Source organism: Lactuca virosa, chromosome 6 (assembly GCF_052849685.1).
Source record: "Lactuca virosa cultivar CGN04683 chromosome 6, Lactuca_virosa_CGN04683_v6, whole genome shotgun sequence".
Classification (NCBI taxonomy): domain Eukaryota; kingdom Viridiplantae; phylum Streptophyta; class Magnoliopsida; order Asterales; family Asteraceae; genus Lactuca; species Lactuca virosa.
Genome location: NC_136431.1, coordinates 176,961,437 through 176,989,369, shown reverse-complemented (window position 1 = coordinate 176,989,369; position 27,933 = coordinate 176,961,437). Strand labels below are relative to the sequence as shown.

At 35.2% G+C, this 27,933-nt stretch overlaps 1 protein-coding gene across 1 annotated transcript in view; it reads left to right on the top strand.

Moving 5' to 3' along the window:
- Window positions 1–11,082, top strand: part of LOC145119413 (alpha,alpha-trehalose-phosphate synthase [UDP-forming] 1-like) — a 21,385-nt gene extending 10,303 nt beyond the window's left edge. The window contains exons 7-17 of the mRNA XM_079055080.1: window positions 4,780–4,868; window positions 6,438–6,486; window positions 6,972–7,072; window positions 7,153–7,340; window positions 7,482–7,599; window positions 7,720–7,899; window positions 8,320–8,442; window positions 8,528–8,615; window positions 10,026–10,156; window positions 10,278–10,376; window positions 10,546–11,082. Of these exons, the coding sequence (XP_078911206.1) occupies window positions 4,780–4,868; window positions 6,438–6,486; window positions 6,972–7,072; window positions 7,153–7,340; window positions 7,482–7,599; window positions 7,720–7,899; window positions 8,320–8,442; window positions 8,528–8,615; window positions 10,026–10,156; window positions 10,278–10,376; window positions 10,546–10,908 (1,529 nt within the window). The 3' untranslated portion in view covers window positions 10,909–11,082. The remainder of the gene's footprint in view (window positions 1–4,779; window positions 4,869–6,437; window positions 6,487–6,971; window positions 7,073–7,152; window positions 7,341–7,481; window positions 7,600–7,719; window positions 7,900–8,319; window positions 8,443–8,527; window positions 8,616–10,025; window positions 10,157–10,277; window positions 10,377–10,545) is intronic.
- The last annotated feature ends 16,851 nt before the right edge of the window (window positions 11,083–27,933 follow it).

Here is a 27,933-nt window from a genome sequence, read left to right as displayed (position 1 = left end):
GTTGAAATCATGAAATGTCCCATTTTTTCAAACCAAAATCTTTACTTTTAAAAGATAACATGCATTCAAGATAAGGAAAAACATTGTTTGAAAATCAAGATCCAAATATCCAAATAAGAGTATATAAAATAAAACATGCGGAATTCTCAAATCGTAATACCGATGCACGTGTATAGTTAAGCCTTGCACTTACCACGATTTGATGAAGTACATGAAAAGCCTTTAACTCAAAACTATAAGCATAATGGTTAGTGAGTTCCCCAATATACGATATACTAGAATACACATAAAATGCATACGTGTGTATAGTTAAGCCTTACACTTCCCACGATTTGATGAAGTACCTGAAAAGCCTTTAACTAAAAACTATAAGCATAAAGGTTAGTGAGTTCCCTAATATACGATATGCTAGAATACACATAAAATGCATACAAACAAAGGATCTCGGCGCTAGTGTCGATCCGTATACAAAGAAGTCTCTCGGCTCTCGTGACAATCCAAATGACTACAACTAACGGCTCACTTGCAAGTTGAATCGAATATAAACTACCAAACATGCAGAATCCCATAAAACCCGATTTCTATGCGGTTTGAGGGTTGTCGAACACTGCTCCAGTCTCCACAGTTGCTAGGAGTTGTTAAAAACTTTTCTAGAGAGTCAATAAGACCTAGTACGTACCTTGGGGATGGCCTAGAACATCAAATAAACGAGCTTGAGGTTCTCTTTTTCACTGAAAACCCTAACTCCAATAACTCTCTTTCTTCTCTCGTTTTCTCTTTGATTTGGGGTTCAAGTAGGGTGGTGATCGGTTTAAAAGGTCAAGAAAAAAGGTATCAAAAGGATTGGATCACTACTCTTTCAAAACTATCGAGATATGCATGTCCAAATGTGGGAAAGAAACAAGTGTCACTACAACGTTTTCTGCAAGGAAGAAAACAACCTGAGATTTTGTTTTTGGCAGATTTGGTCCTTCGGGTTTAGCATGTTGACAGATTAAACCTTAAGCTTAAATTGTCTTACAAATTTGATTTCCATAAATTTCCATTTAGACCATGGACTTATTATTTATTTATTTATTTATTATTATAATTATTATTATATTATTATTATTATTATCACTATTATTATTATTATTATTATATTTTTTTATTATTATATTTATTATTATTATCATTATTATTATTATTGTTATTATTATTATTATTATTATTATTTCCATCCATTTGAAACATCAAAAGAGTTACATACCGGGAATCGACAATAGGTCTTACAAGTCAGGTCTGGAAGTCTGCATAATGAGTAAAGTATACTCTTAGGCTGGAGTGAGTGGTAACACTCCTAGCACCTTGTCATGTCAGCTTTTTGAATGCCACCTCATTTTTCTAATTTTAACACTTAATCTTAACATTTGGTAGGGAGTGGTAACACTCCTAATACTCTATTTTTTCTTTTTCTAATTTAATTAAATGAGTTTATTTTATTACACAAATATATAAGCAGATACGCACAAACATATATGAAGGAACTGGTTATTTGATTTAAAGTTATCACAACAACGTACAATATCTTATGCATAAGATACAACAACCAAGGACTACATATTTTACATATACATGATATCAGGGTTTAGGGTTTTGACGTAAAAGCATTTTCATCTATATATTTTCTCTCTACCTCCCACCGCCTCTCCCCCTCTCTCTCTAGAATTCTCACCATGCCTAACAGAAGCTCGGCTGTAAGTTTTCCTTCCGATTTTTATAGCCTTAAATTTATAAGTTAAATTGAATTTGGTAAAGGCCTTAAGCAATCTGGTCCAACCCCTTCAACCAACCAGATTCGTGCGTCCAATTCTCTCTCTTCTCGTCAAAGATGCAGCGAGCGGATGTTAGCGACCCCCCTAGCGAGTGCTAGGGGGCGGTGCTCAAGTCTTCCTAGCGTGCTTAGCGAGTGGGGTAGCGACTCCCACTCCTTCCAGTCTTATATGTAACTTGTGATACTGACCCAATCTCGAAAGGAGATTCCTATAATTTTATATGATTTATCTAAAATTGGGACATATTACAAAAACCATAAGTTTAATCTACAACTTTTTTCTACTCTAGCCATTCTACTTAGACATAAAACATGGGACTTTAGCCATTAAGTCCTTATTACGTTAAGCTCTAAAAAAATTAATAACACATTGTTTAATTGATTTTACATGAGGTTATAAAGGTTGGCTTTAACATAGAAAATAACAAAGTGATTCCACATAAAATCATTGTTTTTAATCTAACCTTTTCATGAATTACTTGGCTTGTCTTAATTCGTGAAAAAAATGGGAACAAGGATGTACTTTAGGGCCAAAAGAGGGGACAAACACAACTACCAATGTGGTGATGGTGTTGGGGCCAAAAGAGGGATTTGCCTTTTTCGGTCTTTTTAGGTCAAGTTCATGCATCTTTGTGGGATATCTATTTGAACAGAAAGGGTACAAAGTGTTGGATATCAAAACAAATATGATCATCATTTCTCAAGATGTTAAATTCATAGAATATATATTTCCCTTCATAACATTTAGTCCCTTGGAAATTAAACTGTTTTTTTTTCCAAATTATTTTGATGAGGCATGGAAATTCTTCATCATATGTGAATATTTAACTTGTCATACCTAACACAGAAGTAAAACAGAAGATAAAATAGAATATCTAATCTACCATGTCATCATATTGACTATGTTTGTTATAATGTTGTAGTTCACAACAACTCCATTGATGATTGTTCACATACAATTTCAAATATGTATATCACCCTTCTGATAATCATTTTCATGCTTCAAATAATGTATCATCACTAATCTTCAAGACAAGTCTCAAAGTTGTTGAACCATTATTCTATAATCAAGCCAAAGACAATCATTTTTGGGAGAAAGTTATGCAAAAAGAATTTGAAGCTTTAGCAGACAATAATACTTCGGACATTGTTTCATTTCCCAAAGGAAAACACCCTATTGCATGTAAATTGGTATAGAAAGTCAAGTACAAAGAAGATGGCTTGATATAACGATACAAAGAGTGATTAGTAGCCAAGGAATTTACTCAAAACAAGGGGGTTGATTAACACGTAACCGTCTCAAATGTGGTAAAATTTAACACAGTTCGATGTTTAGTTGCTTTAGCTGTTAAAAGACATTGGAAAACTCACTAATTTGATGTAAACAAATCGTATTTACATGGTGATCTCCATGAAGAAGTATACATGAAGTTACCTCTAGGCATGAAAACTTCATCATCTTTTCTTGTACGCAAATAAAAAAAGTCTATATATGGACCGAAACATGCGTTGCGACAATGGGATATTAAATTTTTATCTACTATTATTAATCGAGGGTTCATTCAGTCACAAAATAATTATTCTGTATTAAAAAAACAAGCTAATTATTACATCATCATTGTTACAGTTTATATTGATGATGTTCTCGTCATAGGTGATCACAATGAAGAAATTATTGCTCTAAAAGAATTTTGAACGATACATTCAAAATCCCAGACATTGGAACAATTAATTTCTTTTTGGATCTTGAGTTAACTGAAACTAGTGATGGTATGACTGTTCACCAACACAAATTCATGAAGGAATTTCTTGAATATCACTCAGTTGAAACCGATCAGCCAAAGAAATCCCCATTTCCCACCAAGTTAAAAGATCTTTATGAGAAATCAGATTTACTACCAGATCCAATGGTTAACAGGCTATTTCAGTTTCTTAGTTGATTCAATATTAAACCTTCTCAAAATTTTATGAATGATTCTCTTCATGTTCCTAAATACTTAAAAGGAACAATATATCAAGGACTCTTCTTTAACAACAAAGATGATTTCAAATTGGAGGCGTTCTATGATTAGGATTGGGCAGCATGTCAAAATACTTGAAGATTCGTGAGTGGTTTCTTCATTAATTTGGGTGGAATCCTGATATCTTCGAAATCCAAGAAGCAGACTATTGTATCATTGTCATCCGTAGAGGCGGAATGCATATCTATGCGAAGAGTTTTTTCTAAGCTTACATGGTTAAATAGGTTATTAGTCGAGTTTGAATTTTGAAATATCACATCCACTCTAATGATATGCGACAATATGGCGACAATATACATAACAAAGAGTCTTGTCTTTCACGAAAAAACCAAGCATCTGATCTTAAATGTCATTTTGTTAGGAAAAAACTACATAGTGGACTCATCTCATTATCTTATATTCCTACAACAAAACAACTGGCGGATGTTTTTACCAAAGTTTTGTTAGGATTGGATCATCTCAGAGTTGTTTCCAAGTTGGGTTTAGAACCTTATCCTCCGGCTTAAGGGCAGCTGCTGGAATACATAGTGAAAGTTCTTTGTTGGCTTATTATTTAAACGATTGTTAAAAATAGTTATTCATAGTTAGATTAGTTAATCATAGTTAGGAAATTTGTTATGTTTTAATTCCTTGTATATATATGTATCACAGATGATGTGTTAATGACAGGTAGAAAATACCCTCTCAAAACCTCCATTTCTACATATGTAAAGCTATAAACTAGTGTTCTGTATAGTTTTCTAATAACTAGTAATCATTATATAATTAGCCTATAAAAAGGTCATTTTCTTTGGTAAATAAACACAATCAATATATTCGATAGTTCAAGTTTTTTCCAGATTATAAAAGACTTTCTTTGTGTCATTCACTACATTGACTTCTCACTATCGTCGTGATATTTGTTTCATGCTATTCCATTATTCATTCCCTTATGTTCATTTGCAGACCAAAAACTCACAAGTCAAGTTCATGAAATTGTGGGAAGGATAAATGGTAGATTTGGGTCATTAACAACCGTTCCTATTCATTATCTGGTTAGCCTTCTACTATATGAATTAATAATGGGGTTGTATGGTAAGTAAACCTCTCTCTCTATATATATATATATATATATATATATATATATATATATATATATATATATATATATATATATATATATATATATATATATATATATATATATATATATATATATATATTCAAATGTTTCTCGCATCTATTGTGTCCTAGAATGCACCAATAAAAATTTAGTAAAAATTAAATTATTATTTAATCAAATAAAGATAGATATTAAATAATTTTCATAATTATATGTATATTAAATGATATCCATAATTATAATTTTTTTTTTATGGAAACTAATAAATTCGTCATTAATATTAATAATTATATTCTTTCAGAATTAATTCACATCTATTTTTTATTTATGAGTTTGTATTTTGTTTCATTACCCACTCACTCAAAATACAACAAAGTTGCTTAGAAAATTTAGAACGAGAGTGTGTTGTAGTACAATGATAGTTTATTCCAGAAGATTGAGAGTATATTCTAACAGAATAAGAGTGTATTCTAGTATAATACACTCTCGTTCTTCATATTCCATGCAACTTTGTTGTATTGTAAATGAGTGTGTCCATAAACAAAAAAACGAACCCATACATGAAAACTTAGATGTGAATTTATTATGAAAGATTGTTATTACCGATATTAATAACGAATTTAATTAGTTTTCATAAAAAAGAGAATTATAATTATGGATATTATTTAATATGCATACAATTATTGAAATCATTTAATATCTATCTTTATTTAATTAAATAATTATTTAATTTTACGAAATTTCTATTGCTACACTCTAGAACACACAATAAATGTAAGAAACATATGAACCTAGCCTTTTATTTATATATATATATATATATATATATATATATATATATATATATATATATATATATATATATATATATATATATATATATATATATATATATCAGTGTTGTAGAAATCATTTTGCGGCCTTTGAACCGATTAAGATTAAGGTGTTTGACGGAAATTGGTCAAACTCGGGGTTGGCGGTCTTTTGGCGGTCTTGGCGGTCCTTGGCGGTCATAGGCGGGGAAATTTTTAAAAATTCAAAAATTTTAATTTTCAAATATTACACCAAAATTTTAAATTTTCAAATTTTTAAGTTTTCAAATATTAAAATATTATACAAAAATTTTCAAAATTTTAAAATTTTAAAATTTTAAATTTTCAAAAAATTAATTTTTTAGGAAATATTAATTTTTCAAATAACTTTATTAATAATTTAGGGTCCCCGATTAATCGTCAATTAAACACCACCTAGTCCGATTAATCGCTTATCGTCAGTCAACCGTCGAGCTACCGCCGAACAATTTTCACAACCTTGATATATATATATATATATATATATATATATATATATATATATATATATATATATATATATATATATATATATATATATATATATATATATATATATATATATATATATATATACATTCCTTACAAGAGTTATGATAAATTAAGAGGTATTAGTCTGACTATTAAAGACCATTACATGATATCTGCAGGATCGCTCTATTGATTTTCATGCTTTATGTGCACTCTATTCTGTCACTGGTACTTATCCCCTCTCTCGCTTTTGATAGTTTATATGATATTTGTGTTCTGTTATGTGTCAGCCAACCAGAAATGTTAACGAGACTTCTTCCGGGGTTCTAGTAAATGGTTCCCGTGTTATATTTAGATATGAATACATATCAATTACCGGAAATATGCTTAGTAAGAACAAAAAATAAATAAAAATTCGTGGACACAAATCTCCATATGTAAATGGTTCATAGGTTATATAGGTGCTTTTAACTTGCCAGCTTTCCAAACATGAAGATTGCTGAAATTTTAATGGGAAGGAGGACGTAAGAGGTATATGTGTGTCTTAAACAAGCTAAGGTTTTGCCATACCGAATCTATGATGCCATTTTGGTTTGAGAAAGAACTATTGCGTCCTTATTTGTATGCAGTTCATTCTTAATTTGGCAAATCGTAAAACATTAAAATGAATACGTCAAAGCACCCATCGCTGATGATATGTTTCACTCCGCCAGATATAGCACTTATCACACCTCTACGGGAAGGCATGAATCTTATAAGTTACGAATTTCTCGCATGCCAAGATGCTAAAAGAGGAGTACTCATTTTAAGTGAAGTAATTATTACTAATCTTTTTATAAACGTTGTTATTCTTGTAGTGATATCTAAATCTCCATTCTTCTGGTACACATGTAGTTTGCTGGTGCTGCACAGTCGCTGGGTGCAGGAGCCATACTTGTTAATCCTTGGAACATACCCGAAGTTGCAGCTTCCATATACCATGCTTTGAATATGTCTACTGAAGAAAGAGAGAAACGTTATCTACATAACTTCTTACATGTCACAAACTACACTGCTCAAGTATGGGCCGAAACGTTATTAAGGTAGGTTTGGGCTTAACAATAATTGGTTGAATAAATGAAAAACGCTCATATAAAATCGTCATTTGAATTAGATGGTGAAACTAACATGCTTTTGATTGGATTTGAGCTTTTAAGGTTAAAAATTCTTTTAATGTTATTTAGTGCACTGAACGATACGGTGGTTGAAGCACAGTTGAGAATTAGACAACTTCCACCACCGCTACCAGTTGAAGAGGCTATTGAGCGATATGTCAAGTCAAGTAATCGACTACTAATATTGGCAAGTATAAACAATCACCTAATAGTTTGATTGTGCCATTTTGATTTAGAATGTAAAGGAGTAGAATTTGCATCAATTTCTAGTTTGATATATTGACATTTTGACGCCAAAAAACTACAGGGATTCAACGCTACTTTGACCGATCGAGTTGATACGCTTAATGGATGTCAAGGAAATCAGATAAGAGAAATGGATCTTAAATTACACCCAGATTTGAAAGAAACTCTTACAAGGCTTTGTGGTGATCCAAAAACAACTATCATTCTTCTTAGTGGAAGTGGCAGGGCTATATTGGACGAGGTACGACATTATTTGTATATGTTTTTGGGATCGAATACCTTACAAAGAACCTAAGAAAACAATATACAATGATGATAGTTTCAAATATATAATAATACACATCAATATTCGAGTGCTTTGGTCTTTCAAATCTACCTCATGAAAGGGCTATATTGGACGAGGTACGACATTATTTGTATATGTTTTTGGGATCGAATACCTTACAAAGAACCTAAGAAAACAATATACAATGATGATAGTTTCAAATATATAATAATACACATCAATATTCGAGTGCTTTGGTCTTTCAAATCTACCTCATGAAAGTTTACATCATTAATAATATTTCAAATTACAATAATATGAGGACCCTCCAAATTATAACACTACTGATTTGATTTTATGATTATTAATTTAACAATCTTGTACTGACTTTCTTAGAATTTTGGTGAGTACAACATGTGGCTGGCAGCTGAGAACGGAATGTTTTTGCGCTCCACTAAAGGTGACTGGATGATGACGATGCCTGAACATTTAAACATGTACTGGGTTGATAGTATAAAGGTACATAGCATATTTGATTCTAGGTTTACGTTGTCCATATGGTGTCTTTGTATTTTCATCTTTGAACTCCATAAACTTTTCACAGCATGTTTTCGCGTATTTCACGGAAAGAACTCCACAATCCTATATCGAGATTCGTGAGACATCACTAATTTGGAACTACAAGTATGCAGGTATGCATCCAGTGTACATAATGTTGACTATATTGTCTCATTACCACTCAGCTATATTTGTTAACGTAAAATATCTTGAAGAAAAAACAAACCATTGATGAAACCGAAATGAGAGTACAACAAACATATATAAACAAAAAGTAGGCACGACACAAATACAACAATTGATCATCAAAAGCATATAATAAGCAACAACTTGCTGTAAAACCAGATGAGCATGAATTCAAGAAGAATAGGGAAATAACACACAGACAATTGGTGGCAAGTGCCGTTTTCAAATATCCAAAGGGAAAAATATAGGGTATTTACCACCACCAATCCATGCATGTTCCCGGGTTAACCGAGTATAAAAAGTATTTATAAGTGATTTTTAGTCACTTAACTTTTAACTTTGTGCTCATTTGGTCAGTTAGCTCATTTTAAGTTTTAAAAGTTCACCGAATTTTTGGTTTTGTGTTCATTTAGTAACATAACTTTGGGTTTGGCCAATTAATTTTTGACTTTGTGCTCATTTAGTCACCTAACTTATAAAATTATGTTTACTCACCTAACTTTTAAGGGAAAATGACACAAATGCCCTACAAACTTTCTACGGTTTACCCGTTGAGTCCCTAAAGTTTTTGTCGGGCTTTATGGGCCCCTAAACTAGGATATGACCTGCTCTTTTAGTCACTGTCAACCTGTAATAGCCGGTTCAGTGACCTTTTAGACCAAAAAACTCACATTGTGCCCCTGTAAAGCCAAAAAAAAAAATAAGTTCGGGGATCAATACGTATTGAGTGTGAATCGGCTTTAGAAGAAAAATAGACTTTTTTTTGTACGAATTGATCCCCGAACTTATTTTTTGGCTTTATAGGGGCACAATGTAAGTTTTTTTGGTCTAAAAGGTCATTGAACCGACTATTACAGATTGACAGGGACTAAAAGAGCAGGTCATATATTAGTTTAAGGACCCATAAAGCCCGACAAAAACTTTAGGGACTCAACGGGTAAACCCTAGAAAGTTTGTAGGGCATTTGTGTCATTTTCCCAACTTTTAAAGTTGTACTCATTTTTATAACTTTATTTTAAAAGTTTAGTGACTAAATAAACACAATTTTATAAGTTAGGTGACTAAATTAGAACCGAGCCAAAAGTTAATTAAGTGACCAAACCAAAAGTTAGGTGATTAAATGAGCAAAAAACCAAAAGTTCGGTGACCTTTTAAAACTTAAATGAGTTAATCGACCAAATGAAGATAAAGCCATGAGCATAAAACAAAAAGTTAGTGGGCAAAAATGATATAAACCCATAAATATATTGCTAATGTTTTTTTTTTTCCTATTTTTGTAATTATTGCGTGTGAGATTAATGATCCTGACCAATGATCCTTGCAATAAATATCATGCACTTAATTGTTTGTGAATGCAGATGTGGAATTTGGGAGGCTGCAAGCCAGAGACATGCTGCAATATCTCTGGACAGGTTCGATATCTAATGCGTCAGTGGATGTTGTGCATGGTGACTGCACTGTAGAGGTCCGACCATTTGGCGTTACAAAGGTGCTTGTTTCTCTCTTTTCCTGCAACATATTATGTAAATATGCTGGTTCTCATGGCAGCTATCATAAACATATATATTCTAATCGATCTTTCTCAAATGAATCTTTATTAATACAAACAGGGTCTTACCATTGGTCGCATTTTAGGAGAGATTAATAATTGCAAATCTATTTCCGCGCCAATAAATTATGTCTTATGCATTGGCCATTCTCTAGGGAAGGTATATGCTCCAGCATCTTAACTATTTTCTACTTTGTGTGATATTGTGTTTGGGGACGTGTATTATATAATTTTAATATTTTAAAAGTATATATTACATAAAAACCATGTATACTTCGAATTTCTCACACTGGAAAAAAAAAGTGTTTTAAACTTGATCATGTTTACAGGACGAAGATATTTACACAATCTTTGAGCCCGAGTTTCCCTCAAGGGACATTAGCATTCCAAGACTGATTCTAAGTGATATAACAAATCCTTTTGGGCGAAGTGGGTCTCAAAAGCATACTCATGAACTAGATTTGGAAAATAAGCAAAACAATAATAATGACAACGACATTAACAATGTTGTTGAGAATGGTAACAGACAATCATCACCATTCCTTAGTAAGTTAACATGGAATTTACTTGATCTAGAAAGGGACAACTATTTCTCGTGTGCGGTTGGAAAAACACGTACAAAGGCCCACTACCTACTCCCAACATCGGATGACGTGGTCTCCCTTCTAAAAGGCCTTGCCCTGGCATCATGAACATGTATGAGTTTATGTGACAAGAAGAGCTTCATAGTTCCATAATCAGGGAAATATTTTGTCAATGAATGGGTTTGTGTAATAATCTGGATTTCGCTTTCGGATAACTCAAAGATACTAATTTCAAATACTACACTCAAGGGAAAGTTAAAAATGCTCAACACATTTTACGAATGTTGACATGACTGCTTGTTATTATTATTATTATTATTTTGGCTTGTTCACTTATAGAGTTATATCTTCTTGTTTTTATTGAATTGTGAAATTTTTTTACATTCCAATTAGTTTTCTGGATGAGATCTCTTGTTAGGCTATCGTCTTAATTGCTGGTCATCGCAGCAGATGGTTCAACATCACTCACCTGCAGGCTTTGTTTCTTGGCGGTGGTCTTAGACACCGGCCCCTTCACCATCTACCCCTAGCTGTAGTGGTTCTGTGATTAGCTGGTTCAACAATTTCAAGTTCGGAGGTTTATCATTCCGTTTCAACAGTTAGGTTTATGTTTGTCGACTATATTCATAGCTATCATCATTCGACTTCTAATTTATTATTTTATGGTATCAATCATTAAGTTTCTAATGCGCTTTTTTATCGTTCCTTGTTGGGTTTAATCGGTTTGTCATAGCTCACGTCCATGGTGAAACTTTAGGTTTTATAAGTATTTATTGTTTAATACATTATGTTTAGTTAATAGTTTTTGTATTTAGAATTGGTCTTTGGTTTTGACCGGATTCTATGGAATTGTACGGTGTTTAGGTAGAGTAAGTAGCATGGGTTGTTTCATGCTTCACGTGGGTATCTAAGAAGCTATATATACAGTCTTTATTATTGATATGAATAAAACAAGAGGTTTGAAAAGATGTAGCCCCACGTATGTTGTAGCAGCAACTTGCCCCACCCCATTAAGTTGTTATGCTTCTTCTTCTCACTCTCTGCATGCATGCATAAACACCATACACGAACCCATCTTCTCCCTTTGTTTTTCTTTTTAAGCTATAGAGTAGAGGGCCAATATCCAACATTCCTTACTTCTATGAATCAATATCAAGAAACCTCGACATAATGAAAACCGAAACCCATCTAAATGACTTCATGAGAGCCAAATTCCACTACACGTACGTTACCCCATTCTACACAAACCTCTTAGGTAATTATTCTTATGGAAGTTATTGATAAACAGGTGTCTAGGAGAGGCTTCCATGGTTTTGTCATTGTCCGGTTTTTGGGGTTTTTCGTCAAACCGAAGTCAAACCATTAGTAACGGTTATTATCAATCAAAAACCGAAGTCAAACTATTGAAAATTAAAAATGAACCAAAGTGAACCGTTACGATTTGCCTCCGGTTTCTTTTCACGGTTTGGGTTTTTTAGGCCTATTTGAATCGAACTCATTAGACTAATTTTTTCAAAATAAATTATCAAATAAATCTGTCAAAGATTATGTTGGAGTCGAAAGATCGAGGGATGGGCTTCACAATACAAAGATTTGGTTTATAACTTTTGTTTATAAGACTTAAAGACATTAGTTACATGGGTTTTAAATTTTTATTATTTGTATATAAAAAACTAATATATATATATATATATATATATATATATATATATATATATATATATATATATATATATATATATATATATATATATAGAGAGAGAGAGAGAGGTTGTAGATGGACATCTATTGTATAGACGTAAGTAATAATATTACAATATGGAAACTGAACTTTCAGTCAACTATGTTAAAAGCTTGGCAATTTTGGATTTCTCATTAAATATTAAATGATGGCCTAATCAAATCAAAATGTTTTAATAATAGTGTTTCTGATTCTGATTTCTGATTGAAGACCAAACTTTGAAATGTGAGTAACATTTGCTGACTTAAACACAGACAAACCTCTGTTACGATATTTTGATGTTGGTGATGTAGGCATATATGGCATATGGAATACCCCAGAACTATCTAAGAAGGCAAGCCTTATTTCAGAAGGTAGTGAACTTCATTGTTGAATTTGTTTTTTGTACTATGTATCTCTATGGAGATATCTTGAGCATACAAGTTGATTCGGTTTGGACATAAAGTAAGATCAAACCTCAATTCACATTAATTAATCTGTCCATAATTTTGTTAAACCTCAATTCACTTGAAATATTCAGAATGTTTTTGTATAAATGTATTTTGTCACAATGTTTGTATAAATCTGTTATGTTAGAATGTCTTTTGTATGTATATAAAGGAATTCTGTAGTTCTAATCTTCTAATTACAAGCAAGTTGGTTAATTAATTCAGGATTCTTAAAGAAGATAATGTGATGAGGGGTTTTTCTATGGTTCGAATCAAGTGAGTTTGAAAATTAAAATGAATTCTCTCAAGTGCATTTTGGATCTGAAAAGAAAATCAAATTCATTCTGGATTGTGGTAGATGATCAAGTGCATTCTAGATTATGGTCGTAGATGAAATCTATTCTCCTAGAATGCATTCTGATTTCTTTAGTTTTTTTAATGCATTTTGATGTATTTTATTTTCTTATCGTATTTTAAGTTCATTATCATAAAAGTGTAAACATATTTTGTAAGAAAATCGTTTACATTTCTATTTTACCATTCAAATGGTATTTTATTCGACCCATTATTGGAGAATTAGTGAAGAATGATTTGATATTCATTCTTAGTGGATAAAACCACAATCTTTCAAGAGAAAACTCTTTATTAGTATACGGTTGGCAGTCTCATAGAATATCATTCTAAAAGAATGTCATTCAGACAGAATAAAATCGATTATAATTGAAAATTACATTAGAAAAGAAATTAAATAAATTTAAAAAGTCAGATTTTTAAAATTAAGAAAATCAATTATCCCTTAAAAAATGAATTTTTCTCTTTTAAATATAATTTAATTGACTAAAATACATTTATAATGAAATTTGTGTGATTCTGTTATACATGTTATTCCACTATAATATCATAGACCCACATATCATAACAATACATTTTTTTTCATCAATTGGTCCAAAATTGTCCTTACGACGCGACCATAGAATAGATGTCATCCACATTACAATCTGGCTATATATATATATATATATATATATATATATATATATATATATATATATATATATATATATATATATATATATATATATATATATATGAAAAACTAATACTGAGGGAGGTTGTGGATCAAACAATTGCTTCTAGGCTCTAGGATAAACTTTGTGACAAGTATCAGAACAACTCACTGACCAACAGGTTGTATTAGAAGCAAAGGTTATACACTCTCAGAATGTTTGAAAGTACCCAAGTGAAAGATCATCTGGATAACTTCAATCGCATCATCTTAGATCTACAAGGTGTTGATGTGAAGATTGAAGATGAAGTTGTCACAACTAGCATTTTTAGCTAGGAAATTTTGTCCTCATTAAAGCACCAACTATTGTAAGACTTGTAATTTAAGTGGATATCATACTCTATGCTCAATCAAAGTTATTCGTTTGAATCAAATCTCCTAAGTGAAGTTCAAAACCTAATACAATACATCTCATATACTTAACTATGGGTCTGAAACCCTAAAAATCCCGGTTCAAATTTATTATGGACTAGGATCCTCTTATTGGGCCTAATGGACCAATAAACTTTCAAGTTGGGTATGTTGGGCCAAGGAACCCTATTTGGGGCTCTAATTGGACCCACATTCATTAAGCTAAAGTATTTTGGGCCATGTTGGGCCTAAAATGACTCACTTCGTTTTTATGCGCCTTAATGGGCCATAGATGTTTTCTTGAACCTAAATGGGCCTAAAACCCATTATGTTCACTCTTTTGGGCCGTAAACCCCTAAGAGGGCCCAATGGGCCGAAAACTTCCACCTTGGACCTTGTAGTTTCAAGTATATTCAATTCTAGCCCTATATTTCTTCTCACCCTATCTCATTCTCGGCCCAATATAAAAAAAAATAAAATAAAATAACAAGATGATAATTAAGGTGTTGCCACCTAATCTTTGTATGGTGGACTTCCGTGCTTAAATACAACAAATATTAAGACAATCACATACACCCATGCAACATCATTTCAACATTTCTCTCCTTATTCTCTCTTCTTCTTAACTCTCGGCCAAAGAGTTTGTCACCACTCTCATCTTCTTTCATTTCAACTACACCAAAAATCTCTCTAGAACATCAAGAATTTACTCATCTTATATCCAAAATTTCGATTGTGTCTTGTAAAAGATCAAGAACTCTCCAATAAAGCTCATCATTCTTGGTAAGTTCTTGTTTAACTCTATGGTTTAACTTCAATTTTACACTAAAAATCTCTCCTTAACCCACATCATTTCATGATCCATGCTCTTAGAACTTTATAGATCTCGAAACTCTCCTCAAGGAAACATTTAGGGCCGAGATCTTCTCATTTCCTCACCAAAAACCGAAAGCTTCAAAGCAAACTGAGTTCATACCCCCTATTTTCAATTTTTTACTTTGTTTTGGGGGAGAATATAAGTTGTTTTGTGTAGATCTATGTGTGTATGTATGATGTTTTGTGTTTTTCTAGTTATATCTGTGATTATGTGTTGTAAACCTCATGAACTTAAAGATCTACTAAAAGATGATGCTATTGGTATAACATAACACTCATTTCAACTTATCTTACAAGAAAAAGGTTTTAAAATACATACAAGTTACTTAAAGCTAAGAAAAACTTCATGAAAGGGGCTAAAAGTGACAAAATGACAAAAAAAAATGAGTTATTTATGTAACTCACGGTTAGTAGGGGTTCAAAAAGGATTTTTTTTTTTTTGCTTGCTAAACATGGTTAATTTTGACATTTGAGACATTACAAGGACTAAAAATGTAAACATTTTCATAAGTGGGCCTTATTTGGGCTTCTCACGGCTTTGGGCCAAAATTTGTAACTTTTTGGACTTTTGTGGGCTTAAATGTCATTTTCAACAAAGTTGTGCCAAAAATATAAATTTTTGATAAAAGGGATTAAAGATGTGAAATTATTAAAAATTGGGCCAAAAAGATGAAATTATCTATAATGGGCCGAAAATGCACATTTTTAGAAAAATAAGCCAAAAATGATATTTTTGACAAAAGTGAGTTAAAAATGTTATTTTTACAAAAACTCGCCTTAAATGCAAGTTTTGTTCTAAAAAGGGGCCTAAAATGTTATTTTTACCAAAATGGGCCTTAATTGTAAATTTTTGGCTTAATGGGCCAACAATGTCATTTTTGCAAAAAGGTGGGCCTTTTATGACATTTTGGTAAATAACTGAACTAAAACAAACAATAAAATAACAAACGGGTTAATTTTGTCAGTCTCATGTTATTGGGCCTTAGTGGCTCATTTATATACTTGATAGGTCCTGAATACTCTTTATATGTTATTGGGCCTTATTGACCAACTAACATGCTCGACGGACCTTGGATACTCCTTGCGTGCTATTTGGGCCTGTAAATAACACACATGTGAAATGGGCCTTAGTTGTCCTTTTACATATATTTTGGGCCCATGTTATATAATCTCATTCCTTTCGAGCCTTGAAATGACTTACATGTTTAGTGAGCCTTAGTTGTTTACTTACATGATTCATTGGGCCTGGAGTGTGCTTTATATGTTTATCTTCGCATAAATTTCGATTAAGGATCTAGTGAGACGTGTCTGTTGACACCTATTGAGTGTACGATCGTAGCCTGTAGTTATAACTAGAGTCTCTTGGAGGGAGAGTGGGGATTTGTGTATAGATCTATACGGGGATGACACCCCACACCTGAGTTGTTCGCTACAGCTAGACTAAACTAGTCTAGGGTGACAAAAACCTTATTATATTCCGTCGGCGTCCAATAACACCATGACAGGCAAAATTGTCATTATCTAGTATGGTTGTAGCGACTCACTTAGAGGGATTAACATTATAAATTTACTGGAGACCATTCTCTTTTCTAATTGGATTACTCGGGAACATACTCGCGCCGGTACTCAACCTCGGGGTTGGTATACCAACATTCTCTATTACAGACAACATAGGGTTGTCTAGGGGCATTCTCTTTACATTCTCTTTTCATTCTCTTCATTCTCTTTGCTGCATTGTAGTAAACATTAACACACATGCATTAATACAAGATCGGACACAAACATACTAAACTGTTTTCAGAAAATATAGGATTTTCTGGTGGTTACAAAATTTTACACATCTTTTTCTCAAACATGCTTATGAACTCACCAACATCTTTATGTTGACCTTTTTAAATTAACTTGTATTCTCAGGAAACTGTTGAGCAGGTTGGGCGGAACGAACTAATGGATCTTTTGATATATTTTGTTTCATCATACTTTAACTATTTGGCATGTAATATTCAATTACAATACTCAATGTAAACTATGAATGTTGTTATATTACATGTGTGATGATGATGATGTTATGTTTCAATTATATACTCTGTGATGATACTACAAAGATGAAGTCACACACGAGCCCCAGGACATTTCCGCCGTCTGGTTCGGGGGTGTAACAAGATCAGGCGCTCATTCTCTTATGTTCGCTTCCTAACTCATATGAGAATTTCGTTGGTACCATGCTTTATGGTAGGACAACGATCACTCTGAATTATGTGAAGGACTCTCTGATGTCCAAGGAACTGAAAAGAAAAGTTTCAGGTGGAGAGGAGGTGTCCAGTTCCGGTTTGTTTGCAGGGAGAGGGAGGACAGAAGAGAGGAAAGGGGGAAACATAGGGAGATCACGTTCAAAATCGAAGTCTAAAGGTTCATCAAACATGAAATGTTATAACTGTAAGGAGAAGGGGCACTTCAAGTGAAATTGTCCACAACTGAGGAATGGGAAGTCCAAGAGTGAATCAAGCAGCAATAACACTGCTGTTGTGGCTCAGGAAAGTTCAGATGAAGGGGACGATGGTGATGTACTGATTGTGTGTACATCAAGTTCTGCTAATGCTTGGGTATTGGATTCTGGAGCATCCTATCACATGACATATAATCATGACTGGTTCGACTCCTTTAATGAGTGGGATGGCACAGTCAAGATGGGTGATGATTGGGTTAGCAGTATCAAAGGTAGTGGCACAGTGCAGATCAAGATGCATGATGGCATGGTCAGGAAGTTAGATTGTTGGTACGTTCCAGAACTTCGGAAGAATCTAATTTCTCTTGGCACATTGGCTAAGAATGGGATGAGGTACGCTGGTGAAGGTGACTGGGTCAAAGTGACCAAAGGCTCTCTGGTTATAATGAAAGGGAAGATGAATCGTGGAGGGATCTATATCCTAGAAGGCAGTACGGTTATAGGAATAGTTGCTATCTCCCAATCCTTGAATGAAGGTGATGACAAGATATAGTTGTGGCATCATAGGTTGGGGCACATGAGTGAGAAGGGCATGTCAGTTCTAAGTAAACAATGACTGCTTGGTAGAGAGGCTACTGGAAAGATAAAGTTGTATGAAGCTTGCGTGAAGGGAAAGCATCGCAAAGTAAAGTTCGGTACCGGTCAACACACAAGCAAGGAAATCCTGGAGTATGTTCACTTAGATCTGTGGGGTCCTGCACCAGTGAAGTCTCAAGGAGGATGCTCATACTTTGTGACGTTCATTGATGACTATTCAAGGAAGGTTTGGTTGTACTTTCTGAAGACGAAGGATGAGGTGTTTGGGAAGTTCAAGGAGTGGAAGACGATGGTTGAGAAAAGGACTGGAAAACAGGTCAAGACTCTGAGGACGGACAATGGGTTGGAGTTCTGCAATGCTCTATTTGACAATTTCAGCAAGGAAGAAGGTATAGTGAGGCACTGCACTGTACGGCACACACCGCAGCAAAATGGAGTGGCAGAACGTATTAACCAAACACTCATGCAGCGTGCAAGGTACATGCGGATATTTGCTATTTATCCAAGCAATTATGGGCGGAATCAGTTAACACTGTATGCTATCTGGTGAACAGATCTGTTGGATAAGGTGTCTAAGTCCATAACTATTTCTGGTATGTACTTGACCCGACCCGGCATGGTCCATTTGGGTTGCATGGCACCATGCAATTGGATAAACTAAAATGAGAGAAATAACACTTATGGTTTATTAATATATTATAAGTTCTAATATATTAATAATATTATTTAATTAGTTTGATCAAGAATTAATTTAGAATTAATTAAGTGATCAAAAGATAACTAATTAAATATATGGGTAGATTATGTAAATCTTCCATATCTTATATAGTGGGCTAAGAGGCTCCATGGATTATCAAGTTGGGTTCCACCCATAGGATGCTCCATGGATGCTCCATGGGAGTTACAAACCCATGGGTCATGGAAATGAAGAGTCATGACACATTAGGGTTTACATGGTGTAACCCTAGATGTGTCAACATTATATAAGAAACCCATTCTCCACCAAAATCGGACACACATAAGAAACAAGAGGGCTAGGCCGATTTTAGAAGTGTGTATTCTCTTTAAAGTCATTCCAAAAGCATTTGGTGTTGTGTGAAGCATTTGAGGCATCACACTTAGGGTGCTAGGCTCACAAGGTTTCAAGGATCATAAGCAACAACAAGGTAAGTTATTCTATCTTTCATGCAAGTTAAAATTTGTTCCCCATGTATGCTAGATAGGAATATAACCTCGGAATTCAACTTTGCATGATAATTAGACAAACATAGATCCAAGGTTATTAGGGTTGCATGTACACTTAGGAAGTGTTAGAATGCTCAAAACCCATCAGTGGTATCAGAGCCAGGTTCGTTTGTTGTTTTTTTTTTGTGTGCAAACAGCTTGAAAAAAAAAATCGTTTTTCTGTTTTCTGCTCGTATGAAAGTTTGCACATTTGTTGCTGGAAATGGACTAGAAACATTACCCTAAACTGTTTTGATGTTTTAAAGCTTGTTTTAGATGGTGTAATGTTTATGCTAATCCATTTACAATGACAATTATTAAAATTACAAGTTTTTTTTAAGTGTAATTTTTGATTCTTGAAAGTGTTCATATTCATGTTCTTGAACTTATGCAGATTAGATGATCATAGGATTGTTTGTAACCTTCATGGTAGTTTAATTCATGATCATAATGTGTTTTAATGGAGTCCATAACTTGTCCTCAAGTTATGGAAAACCAAAAGTCTCACTTTTATTAAATCCATTAAAAGAACACAAGAGTTATAAAAATGAAGAGTCTTCATTTTTATTACTCAATTAATTCATAAGTTATAAGAAATGAAAAGTTTTGGAAGTTTACAAAACTTGCCCTCAAGTTTTGGAACATGTAAAGTCTTGATTAAAACTTTAGTTCCAACCCTTAGAATTTTAAAAGTTAAAATTCAACCCTTATACTTTATAAGGACTTAGTCGTCTTACCGCTAGTACGCCTCATTCACGAAGCCGGTCTATAAGGGGGGTATAAGGTTGTTGCCTATAAAATGGCAACTTAATGGGTGTCCACTCTCACCCACCGCTTCCTTGATCGGTGGAGGGTCGTTAGCCGAACGGGTAAGACAAGGACTTATAAATTCTCATTAAAAGTATGATGAATATTATAAAGTAACTAAATGCTTTTATTAAATTCTCAATCTTAGTTACTTTAGGAAAATGTGAATAAGGTGCTAATCCATGAAATTACACTTTACACTTTGTTTAAGTCGTTGGCGGAGCGTGTGTGGTTAACCGGCACACTAACTTGGACTTAACAAGGTAGGTAAAGGGTGACTTAAGGTTTACCATAGCATCGGTGGAGCGTGTGTGGTTTACCGGCACATCGATTGAGTGATAAACCTTGAGGGTACCAAGTGATTTGCATGGTTACTTCACACCTCGTTTTGTGATCCTCGGTATCCCAGTCACAAAACTTGGAGGGCACACTCGAGATTGAAACATGCCTTTGAAAAGTTCATTGAATCTCAAAAGAATCTAGGAATTTCTAAGAACCAATTAAAAACCTAATATTTATATTTCGTTTTTCATGGTGGAAATTGGTGAATCGTCATTCACCTACCTTTCAAATATGTTATAGCTTGGATTACGGCATACCTCTTCTAAGTTATAATATATTGTGATTGGATCCTAGCCTTAATATTACATTTGGGTGTTTTATTAAGGACTCTCTTAATATCTAAACTAATCTTGTTCTCTTCTTTCAGATGTCTTCAAACAATGCTGCTTCTGGCTCTAATCCTAATGGCTCCTTTACCCTTATGAACTTGTGTGGGAAAGTCACTTTTGATGGATCCAACTTCAATGAATGGATCAGAAACATCAGGATGATTACCCGCTACGAGGACAAATAATATGTCCTTGACAAGGAGCTTAAGGAGATTGATGAGACCACTGCAACTCCCCAGGAGATCGCTGACTTCCGGGCACATGAAAGGGATGCTACAAAAGTGGCATGCATCATGTTGGCCACCATGACAGCGGAACTCCAAAAGTCCTATGAGGACTTCTACCCTTTTGAAATGCACCAAGATCTGATGGAAAGATACCATCAAAGTGCACGACAAGAGAGGTATGAAATCATATGCTCTATCATAACAACCATGATGAAGGACGGGGAATCCGTCACGAGCCACATGCAGAAAATGCAAAGGTATGTGGATCGGTTGCTGAAGCTTAATGTGAACTTCCCTGAGGAGCTTGCAATAGATATCATTTTGCACTCCTTACCATCGTGCTATGATCAATTCCGCATGACATATCACATGAATAAGGAAGAGGTCACACTCAACAAACTTCAGGGACTCCTCAAGACCGCAGAAACAGGTCTTAAGGGTAAGTCGGTTGTTAACACTCCTACTCCAAACTCCGCCCCGGTTTTGGCAATCGGGAAAGGTATAGGGAAGAAGAGGAAGAGCTCTTCGAAGGGTACCAAGGCTAGGACCCTTGATGGCTCTTCTTCAAGTGGAACCAAGAAAGGTTTTGTCACTCCTTCTTCTGACCCTAAAGAGGCTGAATGCTTCTATTGCCATGAAAAGTCACATTGGAAGCGGAACTGCCCAAAGTACCAGCAAGATGTGAAGGATGGGAAAGTTAAACCCAACCATGCAGGTATTTACACTATCTTATCTAATAACTCACCCCATTCTAACTCTTGGGTCCTTGATACCGGTTGTGGTATTCATATCTGTTCTGATTTGCAGGGACTAAGAAGAAGTGAGAATGTGGAGCATGGAAGAATAAACTTAATCATGGGGAATAGGAAAGCTTTACCTGTCACCAAGATTGGAGTTTATACTTTATCGCTAAGTAGTGGGTTTAGTTTAGATTTGAATAAATGTTGTTATTCGCCAGAAATGGCAAGAAATATTATTTCCTTTCATGCATTGTATAAACAAGGTTTCACCTTTTCATTTGATAATGAAGTTGGTTCGATTAATGCTTTCTTTAATAATGTTCTTTATTTTAAAGCATTACCTTGTGATGGTGTATATGAAACTGTATATGTGGTTGATAACTTAGGAAATAATGTATTGTGTATTGATTCTGTTAATGATAATAACTTGGATAAAGCATCATTATGGCATTGTCGTCTTGGACATATAAGCAAGAAACGCATAGGCCAACTCCAAAAGGATGGAGTATTGGAGTCATTTGACCTAAAGTCAGATGATAGTTGCGAATCATGCTTACTTGGAAAAATGACAAAGTCACCCTTCACAGGCTCTTGTGAGAGGGGTGAAGGTTTGTTGGATCTTATACACACGGATGTGTGTGGGCCCTTCAAACATGCCACAAGGGATGCTAATCGTTATTATTTGACTTTTACTGATGATTACAGTAGATATGGATATGTCTACTTAATCAAGCATAAGTCAGAGACTTTTGAAAGGTTTAAAGAATTTAAACAGGAAGTCGATAATCAATTGGGCAGGAACATTAAGATGCTTCGATCCGATCGAGGTGGTGAGTATCTTAGTTCAGAGTTCCTCGACTATCTTAGGGAATGTGGGATTGTCTCACAATTGACACCTCCCAGGACACCGCAGTTGAACGGTGTAGCTGAGAGGCATAATCGAACCTTGTTGGATATGGTTCGTTCCATGATGAGTCGAGCTTCGTTACCAATCTCATTTTGGGGGTATGCCTTAGAGACTGCCGCCCATATCCTTAATCTAGTTCCCACAAAGAAAGTTGCCAAAACTCCTCATGAGATGTGGACTGGTAAAGTACCCAAACTAGACCACATTAAGATTTGGGGTTGCGAGGCTTTCGTGAGACGCGAGACTCATGATAAGCTCGAACCTCGAAGTGAGAGGTGTATTTTCATCGGCTACCCACAGAAATCCTTTGGTTACCTCTTCTACAGACCTAGTGAGAATGTGGTCTTTGTAGCTAGGAGGGCTTTCTTTCGAGAGAGAGAGAGAGAGTTCATAAGCCAAGGAGACAGTGGGAGGCAAGTTGACCTTGAAGAAATTCAAGAGTCAAGTGGTGAAGGAACTTCAAACCCTAGCGCTCAACTTGAGGAGGAAACTCCTGTTGAGCCAATTGACAAGTCTGTACCTCTGAGGCGTTCCACAAGGGTTAGGAATGCACCTGAGCATTACTATGGATTCCATATTACTGCGGAAGGTGATACACTTATCAGTGATGAGACACTGATAGGTCTGGATGAACCTAACAGTTACGCGGAAGCCATGGCAGGCCCTGAGTCAGCCAAGTGGAAAGAGGCAATGGACAGCGAGATACAGTCCATGTATGACAATCAAGTTTGAAACTTGGTTGAGAATGTACCAGGTCGTAAGACTGTAGGGTGTAAATGGATCTTCAAGAAGAAGACCGACATGGATGGTAATGTACACACTTATAAGGCACGACTGGTTGCAAAGGGTTTCTCACAAACTCCGGGAGTTGATTATGATGAGACCTTTTCTCCAGTGGCTAAGATTAAGTCTATTAGGGTTCTGTTAGGCATAGCCGCATTTCATGACTATGAAATATGGCAAATGGATGTCAAAACCGCTTTCCTTAATGGAAAGTTGGCTGAGGATGTTTACATGAGTCAGCCAGAGGGTTTTGTCAACACAGAGTACCCTAATAGAGTGTGTAAGCTTGAGAAATCCATTTATGGGTTAAAGAAAGCACCTCGCAGATGGAATCTTTGCTTTGATGAGAAAGTCAAGGAATTTGGCTTTTCTAGGAGTGAAGATGAATCTTGTGTATATGTCAAGGCTAGTGGGAGTATAGTTAGCTTTTTGGTATTGTATGTGAATGACATACTACTCATAGGAAATGACATCCCAACTCTGCAGGAAGTTAAGTCCTGGCTTGGGAAGTGTTTCTCTATGAAGGACCTAGGAGAAGCTGCCTATATTCTAGGGATAAGGATCTTGAGAGACCGGAGTAAAAGACTAATTGGACTTAGTCAGAGTACCTACTTGGATAAGGTGCTGAATAGATTCGGCATGCAGGACTCCAAGAAAGGAGAGTTACCCATCCAGAGTAACGCCAGATTGAGTAAGACACAAAGCCCTAGTACTGAGGCTGAGATAGCAGAAATGAGTCGAATACCTTATGCTTCGGCTGTAGGATCGATCATGTATGCTATGACGTGTACTCGACCTGATGTAGCCTTTTCTTTGAGCATGGTTAGCAGGTATCAGGGGAACCCTGGCAAGGCACACTGGATTGCGGTAAAGAATATCCTCAAGTACCTACGGAGGACTAAGGACTGGGTCCTTACCCTCGGTGGGAGTGAAGACTTGAGAGTTGTAGGGTATAGTGATGCTAGCTTTCAGACTGATAGGGATAATTTCCGCTCTCAGTCAGGCTGGGTCTTTACCTTAAATGGAGGAGCAATTTCTTGGAAGAGTTCCAAGCAAGAGACAGTGGCTGATTCAACTTGCGAATCAGAGTATATAGCAGCTAGCGAGGTAGCAAAAGAGGCGATATGGCTGAAGAACTTCATTGGAGACCTTGGAGTTGTACCAGCTATTAAAGAGCCAATGGAAATTTTCTGTGATAGTGAAAGTGCAGTTGCCTTAGCCAAGGAACCAAGGGATCACGGGAGATCCAGACACATCGACAGAAAATACCATTTCATCAGACATCGAACAGAAGAAGGACTCCTCGTGGCAAAGAGGGTATCATCGGATGAGAATCCAGCAGATCCCCTCACAAAGGGACTGACTCGGGTTAAGCATCTCCAGCATGCTCGGAGCATAGGGCTGAAGGATGATATTAGATTTAGTAGTTAGATAACCTTGAAATTTGTAAAGTGTAATTGACATTAGATGATGAATAAAAGGTGTTTTATTTATGAGTAAAGTGTTGCTATCTCTTGTCGATCGTTTACTATATTTCTTTTGCATGTTTTGACTTCCAGAATAATTATGTTTGGTATATCATATTATTCGAACCTCCACAGTCAGTCATATGTCGGAAGTAGGTATGAATCAAGACTGTCATGATTGGTTGCAGAGGTCTAAGTTGTTGGACATGGCTACAACACTCATGAGTGCTCATAAGTTCTGAGCATTGGACTCAACCCACGCTCACTGGAATCACTTCATGGAATTTATCTCGAGTGATCGTGAGACGGTAATATCATATAAGTCTTCAAACCTAGAGATATGATTTGTTACTTATGAGTTGGTTATGCATTGATTGTACGTTAACGCATTGGTAACTCGATGTTATAAAACATGCTTTTGTGTATAATTCAATGAGTGGTAGAACAAACATATGAGTCGAAGTTTATATGTTCCTTCTTGGATTAGAAGCTAATATCTGGGCCCCTCGATGATTTTTTTTTGACCTATGTACCGGGCCCGGTCAGAACTAAGTTGATGTGTTCAATTAAGTTCTTTGTCAAACAAATCGGAAATCGGGAAACAAACTGCTGGACAATAAGTAAGACATTGTTCCATGTATTTGTTCGGCTGATATCTAGAACAGAGGATTATATGATCACTTATCTTAAATGGCGTATCATCATCTTCTCAGTTCCGAGAGACCTTGAAAGAGCTACGATTGTCGATCGGTTCCTGAAGTATTGCAGTTATAGTTATTAGACTTATCCAAGTGGGAGACTGTTGGATAAGGTGTCTAAGTCCATAACTATTTCTGGTATGTACTTGACCCGACCCGGCATGGTCCATTTGGGTTGCATGGCACCATGCAATTGGATAAACTAAAATGAGAGAAATAACACTTATGGTTTATTAATATATTATAAGTTCTAATATATTAATAATATTATTTAATTAGTTTGATCAAGAATTAATTTAGAATTAATTAAGTGATCAAAAGATAACTAATTAAATATATGGGTAGATTATGTAAATCTTCCATATCTTATATAGTGGGCTAAGAGGCTCCATGGATTATCAAGTTGGGTTCCACCCATAGGATGCTCCATGGATGCTCCATGGGAGTTACAAACCCATGGGTCATGGAAATGAAGAGTCATGACACATTAGGGTTTACATGGTGTAACCCTAGATGTGTCAACATTATATAAGAAACCCATTCTCCACCAAAATCGGACACACATAAGAAACAAGAGGGCTAGGACGATTTTAGAAGTGTGTATTCTCTCTAAAGTCATTCCAAAAGCATTTGGTGTTGTGTGAAGCATTTGAGGCATCACACTTGGGGTGCTAGGCTCACAAGGTTTCAAGGATCATAAGCAACAACAAGGTAAGTTATTCTATCTTTCATGCAAGTTAAAATTTGTTCCCCATGTATGCTAGATAGGAATATAACCTTGGAATTCAACTTTGCATGATAATTAGACAAACATAGATCCAAGGTTATTAGGGTTGCATGTACACTTAGGAAGTGTTAGAATGCTCAAAACCCATCAAGATCACCATCAACTGCAATAGACTTGAAGACTCCTCAAGAGGTATGGTCCGGGAAACCCTCTGACTATTCTGGTTTACGTATATTTGGGTGCCCTGCATATGCTAATGTGAATGATGGTAAACTTGAGCCAAGGGCAATGAAGTGCATATTTCTAGGATATGCAAAAGGAGTAAAAGATTATCGATTGTGGTGTACAGAAGAAGGAAGAACTCCTAAATTTATCATGAGCAGAGATGTGACATTTAATGAATCTACCATGGGTAACCAGGAAGGAATGAAACAAGTCAAGCAGGGAACAAAGATCAGGGTGCTAGCCAGAAGGTGGAGTTTGCATCTCAAACTCCAGATGGAGTTGTGATAAGTGTCATAGATCAAGGCGGAAGTGAACAGCCTGGACAAGATGAAACCCAAGAACAACACATGCGATCTTCGTCTAGTGGTGTTGATGCCAGGAAAGATGATGGGTCTGAATCTATAACAAGCAGAAAATCGAAGAGAGTTATTCGACAACCTGACAGATATGTGGGATGTGTGAATTCAGGTGAACTTGACTCCATTGCTTTTGCTTTAGCAACTGGAGAAGGCATTGACACCGAGGAGCCTCAATCGTATAAAGAGGTTGTGGCGAGTAAAGAAGCAAATGACTGATTGATGGCCATGAATGAAGAAATGCAATCGTTAGAGAAGAATGAAACATGGGATCTTGTTCTATTATGTAACACTCGTGTCTAGCCTAGGCATTAATATTAAGGTGATAGTCTAGGTTAACCTTTGTAACTCATTTTGAAGAAATGAAAAAGGAATTATGTGAATTCTATGTGTTTTATGTGTTTTATGCTTAATTACTAGAAGTTAATTAATTAAGAATAAAAATGAGCGTCAAAAAAATAAATATTAGATAAAGCCGATATCTATTAAGAAAGTTGTAGTGGTCGTGACAAGGATTACGGATATATAAAGAATGCCGAAATCCGAGTTGTAACGAAGAAGTTATGACCTGTCGAAGTTTCACGACAAAACCGGCACGGTGCTGAATGTCGTAAAAAGTGAGTTTTTGATAAAATACTTTTTATCCTTAGTGATCTAAACGCAACTTGTAGTGTTCGTTAAACCGAGAGTAGGTATAAAAAGAACACCCAAATCTGACTTCGTATGAGGAAGTTATGATTTTTCGAAGTTTCAGCTTAGCAGTAGACAGCTAAAAACTCGAATTTTAGATCGAGTGA